A 15,025-nucleotide genomic window follows, 5' to 3' on the forward strand; every position below is an offset into this window, starting at 1 on the left:
AACGTGCCTTAGGGTTTCCTTTAAACACTTATTGAAATAGATCTGAAACTCTAATCACTTGATGGACTTAACGAGTTGTTGGGCTTTAATTAAATTTTGCAAATTCGTGTCTCGATCGGTCGAATCTAGCAAGTTTTAGTTTCTTGAATCTGCAGCTTCCTTGTTTTTGTATTCTGATTTGCAACACCTTGAGAATTATTTAATATACTCTATAGACTTAGGAATCTATATTCACTCAAATTTATGCTCACGATTTGTCAATTGTTCTAAGCTTTTAGAATCTAACATTTTCGTCCCTTTGCTCCGGCTTTAATCAATATTCCATATTCCACTAATCATGGATATTACATTAGTATAACGTTACCTTTAGAATAGCGTACGTACGTTCTGGGCAACTCAAGAACATACCTTACAACCCTAAAAAAAGAAAAGGAACATACCTTACTGATACTCACCTTTAGCAGAGCAAAAAAAAAAACGTTTTCTAACATATATCCTATCTTAAAGAGTTTTGTTCATTTTGGCTTTACATGATTTCTCACTTCTCAAAGGTTTTGTGCTACTAGCTTGGTTTGGTTTTGTGAAGTTTGGATTGGATTTAATTGGAGAAAGATAACTTATCAAGCCCGAAGTGAAGCTTTCATGGCCAAACTCATTCTTGTACACTTTTAGGACAGAATGTAACACCCCACAAAAAAAAAAAAAAAAAGATTCTAGAGGTGAGGATTGGCTATGATTTTGAGTACTAAAGCTAAAGACTCCTTTTGTTAGCAATATTAATTGTGAGTGCTATATATATATATGCTCTTGAGAGACCTGAATAAGAATGATTTGTATTTGTGTATTTTGGGTTATTACTGATGTGTAGTGATTTTTTTTTTTGACTGAAAAGGTAGAATTTGTATTGAAATAATGAAATGGTACAAAATGGTAAGTAAGGGTCCTGAGTCGTGATGTGCTCCAGGTCTATACAAACTAGCCTGACATCCAGGACAAAGAAAGAAACAAGAAACATCATGCCACATTAGTAGTGCCATGTCAGCCTAGACTACCATGTATGTTAGCATCATGTCAGTACAAACTATCACATTATTTATGCCTTTATTTGCAGCCACGTCAACATTGACTATTGACTTTTTTTTGCTGGGTCATTGACTGTTGATTAGCATTGCCTAGATATGAATTTAAATACTATTTTATTTTGCATTTTAAAAGTTGACACGTTAATTTGTCAGATTATAGAAAGCTATATTTAGTACACATTATGATCCATTTTGATTAGATTTGTTATAAGATATGAGATCGGTTAACAAAACCAATAGAGTATATTACCCCTGTTTTTATAACTGCATAGATAAGCTAAATTTTCTAAAAATAATTAAAAGTAAATTATTAAATAATTAGTAATAATAATTAATAAATTAAGTAAATAATTTTAATAAAAAATTACTTTAAGTTCTAATTGTTTAGAGTTTTGACTTTATCTATGTTTATCTATTTTTATATTTTAAATTTATCTTTATGCTTGTGTTAATTTCTTAATATGAGATGTGGTATGAGTTTGATCATTCCTATTTGGGTTATATTTAATTTATGCCCTAACTAGTACAAATAATAATCAACAAAATAATTCCTCAATAGCAATATTTTCCTAGTGATATTCTAATTTAAAAAATCAACACACTCACAAATTAAATATAATAACCAAAACTCAAAATCAAAACATACAAAAAAATGTTCAAAATTTTGAGAATAAAAAAAAAATTACATAAGAGAACCAAGAACTTAAATGGGTATCTATTGTTTTACTTTTTTATAGTAAATTTCATCTAGCATAATATCCTGCACTAAATTCAAAAGTAAAGAACAGTAAGTAAGATTTATTTATTAGATTAAAATATAAGCATAAGTTGCATCTTAGGGGAAAAAAGTGAAAAAAAACAAAAATAGCATGGGTGTATTGTATTGTATTGAAAAGTTATGGATATATATATATATGAGTTGGGTTCAAGTTACACCTGGTATAATTTTAAGTGATGTTACACCACCCAATAACTTGTTGTTAAATTCATATTTTAAAATTTTAACAGTTGAATTACATGTCCTACATGTTATAATATACATTCCAATTTTCATGTCAATCGGATGTAATTTACCATTCGATCCATAAACTTGATCATTTTAAAATTTTATAAGTACAAAGAATATTCGAAGATAATGTAATCCAACTGTGGATTTATCAAAATTCAAATCTAATTGAAAAATATTGGATACTGTAACATTACTTTAAAAAAATTTTATAATAGACTTTTAATTACTTGGAGTAGAGTTTTAGATGATAACATTTTATCTAAATTAAATTTGTTAAATCTTATCCTTCAGTTAAGAGTCTTGTAACTTAATATCCTATTAAATTATTAATTTAATAAGATGTAACTTGAGAAAAAAAAAAAAGAATTTTGTGAGATTTAAGTTTAAAAAAATTTTAATAACAGACTTTTAGTTTAAATAGAATCCTAGTCGAGTTCGTGAAAAAATTTGTAATTGAGAGTTAGTTTTTAGTAATAGACTATTAATTTAAATAGAATCCTAATCAAGAGTTCGTGGGAAAACTTGTCTTGATGCATAATGATAATAGGACTGATAATTGAGAGTAATTTTTTAATAATTAACTTTTAGTTTAAATAGAATCCTAGTCAAAAGTTGATGGGAAAATTTGTCTTTATGCATTATTATCAATAGATTAGAGCTGATAATTGAGAGTTTTGTCAGTGAATGGTTCCCAAAATCCCAAGCAAGAAAAGGTAATTGGCTATTAGGCTTGGTGGAGATAAAATAAGTTTATATGGGGTGCCACGTCAATTGTAGGACAAAGACAAATCTGTTCTTTGCTTTCATGGATACGATCCTGACTACAGTATTTAGGTAAGGGTTGTTATCTCTTCTCCCTGTCTTTCACTAAACTATTGCTCTGCTTCGCCATGGAAAACTTTTACCTCTACTTTGCTTTGATCCTCTCCACTGTTTTTTTCATTACCAAACTTCTAAACCACCATAACAAAAATTTACCACCAAGCCCATTTTCTCTACCAATAATCGGCCACCTTCACCTCCTGAAACTGCCACTCCACCAAACACTAGAGACCCTATCATTGCAGTACGGTCCAATCCTATCTCTTAAGTTTGGTTCAAGGTCTGTCCTAGTTGTATCTTCTCCTTCAGCTGTAGAAGAATGTTTCACTAAAAATGACATAGTATTTGCAAATCGTCCCCAAACTATTGCTGGTGATCGTCTTAGTTCCAACTCTACTGCCCTCGTTTGGGCTCCATATGGTCACTTGTGGCGAAACCTTAGACGTGTTTGTACCATTGAGATTTTCTCTCATATCAGCCTTCAGAAATCTTCTATCATTAGAGAAGAAGAAGTGTACTCTCTTCTTCGCCAATTATTTAAAGTGTCAAATATAGAACCCCAAAAGGTGGACTTCAAGTATTTGTCCTCACTTTTGGTGTCTAATATAATTATGAGGATGGTTGCTGGAAAGCCATGTGTTGCTGAGGAATTTGCATGCATGGATGTGGGAAAGAAACTTCTCAAAGACTTCAAAGAGGCTTACTCTTCAGGCTTGTCAGTGAATATATGTGATTTCCTTCCAATTTTAAGGTGGGTTGGTTACAAGGGGTTGGAGAAGAATATGGTAAGGTTGCAAAGGAAAAGAGATGAAGCAATAAGGCGTTTGTTTGAAGAGATAAAGCTGAACAATGATAACATTATAGATGTGGAAAAGATGAGGCCACTGATTGAAACTCTGTTTTCTCTACGGAAATATGAACCTGAATTTTTTTCAGATGATGTCATCAAAAGCCTCACATTGGTAAGTTATTTTACAACGGTGATTTTGATTACTTTTTTGCTGTTATATTTTCATGATTATTTTGCGAAGTAACCATTTAGCCCTGCTGTAGACTTGTAGTAATATAGGATGCAGAGTAATCTTTGAGATTAATATTTATTGTAATTATAGAAGTGTGTTTTGCATGCATGTATTGAGTTTCACAACTACGAGTTTACAACATAGATGTCAGCCATATACACGATTACAAGGATTCTAATTAAATTTGACTAGTAATTAAAAGCATATACCCTTCTTCTTATGTGAACCTTGAATCATTCTTTGAATTTCTTGACAATGAGAATATGTTCATGCTGAACAATTGAGCAAGAAAAATAATAGGTGTAAAGAGAGACGCTTTTGCGCCCCTGTCCCTCCCTCCTACATAGAAATTGAAAGCTCAAATAGTGTGTAAAACACTAATGAATGTTTATACCCCCAATTTTAAAATAAACCAACATAAGCTTGTACCCAAACAATAGATGTGCGGAATAATAGGTACAAGCAAAAATCCAAACAAATAAACAACTCTACACCATAATTAATCACAACACAATAGCAATTAAAAGGTAAGAGTACGGGTTAGAGAGATGCAAACACAAAGATAACACCGGCATGTATTATCGAAGAGAAAATAGAATAACTCGATGAAAAACCTTTCTGCTATTTTCCAAGCAATAAAATGATCTACTAAAGAATAAAGTTGGAGCACACAAATAACATAAGACTCTCCAAGCTTAGTCTATCCAATACACTTGAGCCCTCCAAGCTTCTGCTACCAACTGATTAAGCCTAACAATGTCTTTTCTAACTTTTCGAATCTTGGCCCGTAATAAGCCCATTGCATCTACCAAGTGTATTGGTCATCTCTAAATTGCTTCTCAAACACCAAATAACCTCCTCACAGATATGGGTATGGTGAGACAAAGATTTGGCTAATGAACCTCTCAAGGTATGTCAATGGAGAGGGTGAGAGTAGAGGAATTTGGAGAATCAAATGTCTAAAATCGTGGATGAGTCAATCTTGGTTTTCTCTAGGGTTTCTCTCTCAAAATTCTCTTTAGAAGCTCTCTACATTTTGGTGGGTATAAGAATATTTATAATAGGGTACGTGAGGAATGTGAAAAATCATTTTTCTGCAAAATAGGACATTCTGGCAACTCACTCTCGTGACTGGAATGAGTTGCGAGTTTAAGTAGTGAGATAACTATCAGACCAAACTGTACTTTTTGTCCTATAATGCTCCAGTTATTATGACCCTTCAGCTTCCTACATACTTCACACGTGTGGCATTTTGGTGAGTTGACAGTTGTGAGTCACTCGTGAGATCTAGTCACAAGAAACCTCTAAATGCACACACTTGAATTTCTTCACTCTCTCACACACAACACTTACATTAGTCCCACCTAAATACAAGGTATCTAATTGCTGAAATTACAAGCAAATTTGACATGAAATAAAGCCAACACATGGTTAAAAAAATCCAACCTTACAGAAATTATATCTGTTAGTTTGTAAATTCTATCATTAAAAGACCAAAAAGCTCTATGTTAGTTCATTTCATCTTCATTTTTTCTCTCTTGAATTTAACATTAACTATACCCTGTCCCCCCCCCCCCCCTACAAAAAAAAAAAAATTAACTATACCCTCTACATAATTAATGAATATCAAAATTTTATGTATTTATATTTTATGATAATTGAATTGAAAATAGGAAAAATTAAATGATAGGCCTTTTTACAGTAGCTTTCTGTGATGAGATAGCATTTACTGGAAATAAGGTTGTAACTAATGAATCAAGCTGATCATGAACAATTCAAACTCGACTCGATAAAAAGCTTGTTCATATTTGTTTATTTATAAATAAGCCAAGGTTGAGCCTTAATTTTAGACTCATTTAATAAACAGGCCGAGCTTAGGCAAAAAAAAAAATTGTTCATGAACAAGCTCGTGAACTATAAGGCTTGATATAAACAATTCAAGTATAGACTTATTTATAAGTTTATATGTGTTAGCTAAATATGCTTATTACACATATCTTAATAACGACACGGTCAACATGAGACCACTATTCATTACCTTAATTTTTTCCTTCCTTCTAAATTGACAAAGAATCACTTTAGGCTTTAGTTACAATTAAAAATAAATTAATTAATTAAGTGGGCCACATATGATTCTTTCCTATCAATCATCTAACGTAAAATTATGAAACCTGTTAGTATTTTTCCCTTTCATAATAGTTACAAACACGTATTTTTCTAGTTCTTTACAATCTAACATAAATATAAAAATTGTATTTTAACCAATTGTTGAATCTGTAGACAAGAAAGGACGAATAAATGAATTTAATTATGTAAAATTTTAATTTGAATAATGATTAATCATAAGTAGGATTAGAAGTATGATAAAATGAGTATACTATTTTTTTTCTTAATTTTAGAGATTTAAGAATTTGATAATGTAATATTCTTATATTTCAAGCTCAAAAGCTTGACCTGAGCTTGATCGAGTTTGAGTTTGATATTAATTTTGAGCTTGGCTTAATTAATTAATCAAATCAAGTCAAGCCACACTCAAACTTTTTCACTTTCCCACGAGTTTAAGCTCAAACATTATTTTTAGACTTGTCACGAGCTTAAGCCAAGCTTTAACTTTTGACTTTTCTTGACAAGCCAAGCTTGAACATGCACTACTCGACAAAGCTTGGCTTGTTTATAGTTCTAACAGGAAGTCATCAATTGTCAAAAGGAGCCTTGAATTTTCACACTACATCATTAAATTATATGCCTTCTTTTGCATGCATTGTCAAGCGGAAAATTATTAGATAGTTTGGGAGTAATGTTCCCTTCTCTCACATGAGAGGTGGGCTTCATACATGGGTCCCACCATGGGGCCTCCCTTATGTGAGAGGATGGAGCAATGCTCCTAAAGTATGTGAGTATTACCCTTGTCAAGCAAACGGTACTTTAGCTCTCTCCACCCACCAAAAATGACACCTTGGCATGCAATTTTGTTAGGTTCTAAATATTTAGGAATAAATGTTTAAATTCTAATTTTATGTAAGTTTGCAAACCAAGAACTAAAACATGTCTAGTTTAAGATTTTTAAGTCTTAGAACAATGTTAAACATTGTTCATTTTGGTCCAAGTCGAGATTCAAGAAGAGTCAAGCTACAGAAAGAAGAATTCAGAATCTACAAGACTCGACCAATTGAGAGATAGGTTCGACTGATTGAGAATCGAATTCAGCAGAATTTAAATTAGGCCTAAAGCCTGTGAAACATTTAGAGTTTGTGTCCAATACTACTAAGTATAAGAGACAAACCATAAATTACGTTTTAGAAGTTTTTGGAAGTCTTGTGAGTTACTCTTTTGAGATTTATGAAGTTTTGTAACCTTCTAACTCAATAAGCATATACTAGAAAGAAGATCCATATACAAGAATAGATGGAGATAAGTTGCTGCATAAAAGATCAACAGCTGCTGATGATCTAAACATTTAAGTGAGATCTCAAAGTCACAAACGTGGGTATTTGTGTGAGACAAATTCAGATAAAAGAGTCCGTGGATTCGGAGCTGCGTGTGGTCACGTGAGTAAGTACTACAAGAAGTAGTTTTAGATTTAGGAAAAAATCTATTGTAAAACTTCTATTATATTTTAGTGAATTTGTTGCCTTGATAGTTTGGGTTAAATTCTCCCTAAGTTTTTTACCTTGAAACTGGACGGTTTCATTGGTTTTTTTGGGTTATCATATTGCTTTTCTTCTCTAATTTTCGACATTAAGTGATATGACTTTTTTGTGTTTAACTTAGATCTGAATAATAAACCTAAATAATAACTTGGTTGATTAATTAGGTTAAACAATCTGAGTGTACAAGGATCTAAATAATCCAACAAATTTAATATATGTTAATTTGTTCTTCATTGTGTTAAATAGGTGATTTGGTTTTTGAGTAAAGAAAGTAATAAAGCAACTTTTGTTGCAAGTCACCACTAATTCAACAGAGTTTCAATCAGTGTCCTTTGCTTTTCCACATCTATAATGTTATCATTGATATGTGAGTATAAAATTAATTTGGTGAACACTTGACAAGTTTTAATTTGTGAAATATAGAAGGGAGCAAGAAAAGTAGGATAAGAGATTTGGATACGTCAACACAAGCTATAGAATTTCTTTTTACTTCTCTTCATTTCTATTATTTTATTCCAATATTCCACGATCAATCTTATCTTGGAGTGCTATTGAAAGGTCCACTTTAACAACACAAATTCAATTTCCAGAGTCTTCTTGTTTAAGCCATTTCATTTTCGACAAGCTGTCTGCTAAGCTTACTATGTTCAAGTAAAGCTACTGAAATTTGAAATCTATGAGCATTAATCGACATTTCCTGTGTTTTACTCGGTTAAAATTCTATTGTAGCGTTTAGAAGCTAATTAGAACCTATGATCACCTAGATAATATAAATCTAATTTGGATTCATTTTGCAAAAATCTATAATCCATTATATATGTATCATCTTTTGTTATTTTTATCGTATTTCTCTTATCTTGTTAAGAAGCAATGGAGCCACGTTGAATGTGAAACACTTTGTGGAAATGCAATTTACAGAACATCCAAACATATTCTAGAGATATGTACTAAAAAATAGAAATACTTTTTCCCTTAAGCCTAGAATTTTTTTTTTCTTTCTTGAAATGTTAGCTTAGCTTACTAGAGAATTATGTGCTTCAGATGATGTTTATTGCGGGAACAGAAACAACAGTAACAACCATGGAATGGGTAATGTCACTTCTTCTGAATCATCCAGAAGTATTGCAAAAGGTTAAAGCGGAAATCGACAGCCAAGTTGGGTGTGAGCGCTTGATAAATGACTTGGATCTTGCCAAACTTCCCTATCTTCGCTGTGTCATCAATGAAACATTTCGACTATATCCTACAGTGCCACTTTTATTACCTCATTGTTCCTCAGCAGACTGCACAGTGGGGGGATTTCATATCCCACGAGGGACAATTTTGTTGGTGAATGCATGGTCCATGCATAGAGATCCCAAGCTTTGGGAGGAGCCTACTAAGTTCAAGCCAGAGAGATTTGAAGAAATTAATGGAGAAAGAGAAGGGTTCAAGTTCATTCCATTTGGCATAGGGAGGAGGGCATGCCCTGGTGCTGGCATGGCTATGCGAGTGATGTCTTTAGCATTGGGTGCATTCATTCAGTGCTTTGATTGGGAAATGGTTGGGAAGGAGATGGTGGACATGACCTCAGGTTTCGGATTTCTCATGGCAAAGACAAAGCCTTTGGAGGCTGTTTGTACTCCATGCCCTTCCATGACTAGCATCCTCTCTCAGCTTTGATAAGATTTGTTAGAAGATATGAGACTGATAAATAAAACCAATAGAATAAAATTACCCCTGTTTTAATAAGTACATAGATAAGTGCTTCTAAGGAAAAGGTTGACAAAATCCAAAACGTCTTTTATGAATCTGCTGTGATGACACCCATTAAAATTTCTTTAAAAATGGAACAAAATTTAACTACAAAATTTGATTGTGACTTAATACTACAATTCTCACTTAAAAATTAATATAACTACATATTTTAAAATTTTAATTGTTGGATTGTATGTTCTTAATATATATAATTTCATGTCAATCGAATTTTATTTACTATTTGATGTATTAACTTTATTTTATGTATATTTTAAAACTACAAAAACTTAAAATTTAAACATTTGATTGATAATTTAGTTAAATTTTTTATCTTTTGAAAAATTTTCAAATATAAAAAATATAAGAAGAAAATATAATTTAAAGGTAGATTTGTGAAAATTTTTCGAACAAGATTTATGCTTATTTTATATCAAAATATTCCAATCCTTTCAGTTTTGTCCTATAATAACATTTTGGGTAAGAATAACATTTTCTATTGCCAATGCTATAGTTGGGTTTGACGAAAGTTGTGGATAAAAGTTTGGATTTACTCCGGATCTGTATCTGGTGGCTCTTTGGATCCTTGCAAAAATCTCTCTGGGGATGACTCCCTATGATTTACCTTTTACGTGTACGTTAAGAAGCACCGACAACTTTCATTCATTATCCAATATACAGATAAGCGTATGCGAAATGAAACCATTTCTTTTACCCACGAGCTCATATACAAAAATATATATATTCTTTTGGAATATAAAATTTTACTTTCTTGCAAATAAAATTAATAATTGTTAAATATATTATTAGCAACGCATGCTAGAGTGAATGCGGAAGGGGAAGTATAGAATAGGAACACCGAGAACACGAGGGTTACGTGGTTCAGCCTTGTCGGCCTACATCCACAGAGGAATATCTTAATGGTTACATCTTTATTGTATAAGAATGTAGTACAATAACCTCTGTTACAATGAACCTAACATGAGTATATATAGGCGACTAAACCCTAGACTAAGCAAGAGTGGGCTTGGGCATATTACATTGGGCTAATATGTCTAATATATTTCTAACACCCTCCCTCAAACTCAAGGTGGAAGCTCGATGAAGGTTTGAGGTTGGATAAGCATGAGAAGATCCCTTCGAGATGTCTTGAAGAATGCCTTTGAAGAAACCACAATGAAGAATATGCAAATTGACCAATTTTGGAGTTTCAAATGAAGAAACGGAGTCCAAAATTGGAATCTACATGAAAAACTGAGCAAGATATGCTATTTCGAAAATTTTGACTTTTGGTTAATAGTCAACGCAAAAAGTCAAAACCAAAATGTCAAAGTCAACGGCCATCCAAAAGTCAATGGCACATTGGTGCGTGGCTCTTCTTCGGGTGACCGGATTTCTGGGTTTTCCTCACGGGAGGCCGAGGAGCTTGTATGTGGGGTTGCTTTTGTCAGGCGATGGCTTGATTTGCACAGATCTGAAAGGTGAGTGGTATGACTTGCTTGAGAGAGCAGAGACAACGAGGCAGCAACGAAGTTTCCGTGGGAGCTGCGTGATGCTTTAGACCTAGATTTGAAAGAAGGCGTGGGCACTGTTGTGGATTTGTGTTATGCGTGTGGGAATCTTTTTTTGCTGCGTAGAGATGTTTGTTTAATGCCAAGAATGAAGTTTGGCTCTGAGACCATGTTAAATATAACATTATTAGTAATGCAATGTATTGTACCATGTTGTATATGCTAAAATAGATGCAGAATGGGAAGCATAGAATAAGAATACCAAGAACACGAGGGTTACGTGGTTCAGCCTTGTCGGCCTACATCTACGGAGGAATCCCTTAAGGGTTACATCTTTATTGTATAAGAGTGTAGTACAATAACCTTGGTTACAATGAACCTAACATGAGTATATATAGGGGACTAAACCCTAGACTACTAGTAAAAATAGGAGTGAGCTTGGGCCTATTACATTAGGCTGATATGTCTAATATGTCTTTAACAATAATTAAGATACCTAAATACATAACATAAACCAGTTGGAGTCGGATACCTTTAAAACTCAAATCACCCATTTGATTTCTATTAAAAATTAAAAATAAACCAGTGCCTTAATTACTAGAATCGGGTTGGAAAAACACCAATACTCCAATATGAGAGCATCAGCATTGAAGAGGCCAAACTTCTCCTCTATGCCAAATTCCATAGTAGCATACCATTGGGCCTCAAAAGAGAGCTCCATTGAATGTTAGGTTCTAGAACAATTGCAAAAAAAAAAAAACCATGGAGCTACAGTGCAATTCTAAACATAGAATCGCACTGTAGCTCAATGGTAAATGTTATATTAATATTTTATTGTAAATATCAGTTCTTTCTCTCTCCACGGTCTCTTATCTCTGTCTCTCCATCGCTACACTTGATCTCTATCTCTCCTTCTGCTCCTGGGTGAACTTTGTCCTAAACCTTTTCTTTGAAGCCGTCCCTACATACCCACCACTCCCTCCACTTGGGTTCGACACATCATCTTGCTCGTCCCTACTATGTCCGCCACCGCCACCCGAAGTCGATGGCAAAGCCAACGGCCTCTGCTGGGTCGCCACTAGATACCCAGTTGGGGCTCGATAGTACTGCGAGAATTGATGGTGGTGTGGAACCATGTAAACATCGCCAGAGGCCACGGCGGCGGCGGAGGAGATCGGAGAGTTATGTGGGTTTCTAGCGATGGTGGGTTTGTGACTGATGTGGCCGTGGGTCAGGTGGTGCGGGGGGTAGCTGCAGCATGGGTCGGTGGTAGGTTTCTGGTTTTGATTTTGATTTTGATTTTGATTGGAGATTGGCGAGTGATTTTGATTTTGAGTTTGATTTTGGATTTTGGATTCTGTGGAGATCGGAGTTTTGGGTTGGTGGTTTGTTGGGGTCCTGTGGGCGATCGGCATGGATTGTTGATGGTGGGTTTTTCTTCAAATTTTTGTTTTGGGATTGTTGTGATTTGCTGGGTTGGTGGTGATTTTTTGTTGTGATTTTGTTGGGGTGGCAGGTGGATTTCTGGTACTTGTTTGATTTGGGTGATTTTTTGTTGTGATTTGCTTGTTGTTTGCTGGGTATGGGTTTGCTAGAGGATGAGGCCAGTGCTAAAGGTTGAGGGAGAAAGAGAAGAAAAGGAGGAGAAAAAGAGAAATAGTAAAGAAATGATTAAAAAAGAATATTTAAATAAAATGGGAAAAAATAAAGTTTTTGGATGTTGGGAGTATTGTAAAATGGTATAGTATAATTAATAAAATAGTTTTTTAGATGATAAAATATGATATAATTAGAAAAAATCAATGTTGATGCTCTAAAGGACTCACACATGACACATATGTTACAAATGAATTTTAGAGTCAATTTGGTAACAAATTATTTATTTGATATTGAAAACTTTTTACTAAAAGTACGGTAGACAAAATAAAAACTAAAAAGTACAATGAGACTCAAAATAGTGGCAAAAATAAACTAAATAGTAAAATAAATTGAATTTTCTCAACATATCCCAAACACAACCTTAGTGTCACGTACAATCAGAGCAGACTTCATATCAATACCTATTTATCATTACAGGAAATTCCCATCTGATCCGCTTGTAATGTTTTTAGATGACAAATCTCTGCAACTAGTTGTGACTCCTGACAATATATATATATATTATTATTATTATTATTAATCCACCAAACACAGAGATTGATTGGAAGATCCCTACTGCTCCAGCTATGGTGTATATTTGGTGGACATGCATATTATGTGGTAATTATCGATAATAATTGAGATTTCATAATAGATAATTTGTCAAATCTGATTAAGTTTCCCTTAAAATCAACCAAGGGATCTAATAGTAAAGATCTCATGTCATGTTAGTTGCAAAAGCTTAGAGAAAATCCAATTAGATTTTAATTGGATTCTTAATTTTGAGTCATATGTCCCATTTAATTTTTAATTTTGTGTCAAATGAATTATTGAGTGTGATAATTAAAGAATTCACATTCAATTAGATTCTAAATTGGATTTTAATTGGTGTTCAATTTTCCGCCACGTGTTTATTTATTTTTTTAATTTTTGTAGCAAGTGAATTTTCGAGTAAAAAAACCTAAGAGTCTAAATCATTTATATATATTGCATCACATGTCCCATTTAATTTTGTGCAAATGAATTATTGAGTTGAAAATTGAAGAGTCCAAATCCAATTAGATTATAAATTAAATTTCAATTGGAGTCTAATTTTCTGCCACGTGTCCATTTATTTTTTTAAATTTATGTGGCATGTGAATTTTTGGGTGAAAAAATTGAAAAGTCTAAATCATACATATATATATATATATATATATATATATATATATATATATAAAATGAGAAACCATTACATATTTTAGAAATGTACAATCTTAAAAAAAATTAAGCTGATACTATGTATAATTTGAATCTCTTCTAAAAAAAAATGCATAATTGTAATTGTTTTTATTTGTACCCGTGTATATGCACGTGGCTACGGACTAGTTTCTATAGAAGCAATATTATTTTTCTTGTAAACACAAATTTTGGCCATAAATTTAAAATACTGTATTGCATTTATTATAATAGATTAGTTTGGAGTTGATATATGGTTTTCCCCTTCAAGATGAAAAGATTTTCCACATAAATCTTCATGTTCCTGTGTAGTTGATTTATTTTCTTGTTGGTTTGAGATTTTTTTTATAGATATAATAATTATTTTTTATCATAAAGACACAAATCAGTTTTTAATATAGACGAAGTTCAAACCCCTAATCTTTTAGTCAATAACAAAGACTTGATAAGGTAACTAGAATGCACGCATTGATTTGGGATATTCAAATGTTTTATTGTATTAAATTGAAGATCTTTTATTTTTTTAAAGACAAAACATGCAACTATACAAGTAATAGAACTAGGAGTGTAGCAAAAGTGTAGTAGCCTAGTAGGTTAAAATTTAGGATGGGCTATGATTATTAGTTGAATTTTTATAACCAACATAAAAGACTAAACTATGGGAAAATTTGTTGTTATGCATAATGGTAATGGGATTAGGTCTAATAATTGAAAGTTAGTCCATGAATGACTCCAAAAATGAGAAATGATAAGGACACCAATTTTGGCACAACTTTACTAACTAACTAGAATCCACACATTAATTTGGGATATTCAAATGTTTTATTGTATTAAATTGAATATCTTCTTCTTCTTTTTTTAAGACAAAACATGCAACTATGCAGGTAATAGGATTTGGAGTGTAGCAAAAGTAAGTGTAGTAGCCTAGTAGGTTAAAATTTAGGATGGGTTATGATTATTTGTTGAATTTTAATAATCAACATAAAATACTAAACTGTGGAAAAATTTGTCGTTATGCATGATGGTAACGGGATTAGGTCTAATAATTGAAAGTTAGTTCATGGATGGTTCCAAAAATGAGAAATGCTAGGAACACCAGTTTTGACACAATTTTGTACCATAACTCACCACATGGCGAGTTGTGTTTGGTAAGAATGTGTTAGGTGTGTTCTCACATTGCCCACTAACATATTCTTACCAATCATAACTCGTCATGTGGCCAATTGTGACATAAAATTGTGCCAAAATTGATGTCCCTAACATTTCCCCCAAAAATCCCAAGTAAGAATAGGTAATTGGCTTGGTGAAGATAAAATATTTTTATATGGGGTACCACGTC

At 32.8% G+C, this 15,025-nt stretch overlaps 1 protein-coding gene across 1 annotated transcript; it reads left to right on the plus strand.

The window, feature by feature from the left end:
* The first annotated feature begins 2,920 nt into the window (after positions 1–2,920).
* LOC142622930 (cytochrome P450 81C13-like) lies at positions 2,921–9,323 on the plus strand. The gene is made up of 2 exons (XM_075796495.1): positions 2,921–3,875; positions 8,627–9,323. Exons 1-2 carry the CDS (start codon positions 2,982–2,984, stop codon positions 9,245–9,247), a joined length of 1,515 nt encoding a protein of 504 aa, XP_075652610.1. The 5' UTR covers positions 2,921–2,981; the 3' UTR covers positions 9,248–9,323.
* Positions 9,324–15,025: the final 5,702 nt, after the last annotated feature.

The sequence above is a fragment of the Castanea sativa genome, chromosome 1 (genome assembly GCF_040712315.1).
Source record: "Castanea sativa cultivar Marrone di Chiusa Pesio chromosome 1, ASM4071231v1".
NCBI lineage: Eukaryota > Viridiplantae > Streptophyta > Magnoliopsida > Fagales > Fagaceae > Castanea > Castanea sativa.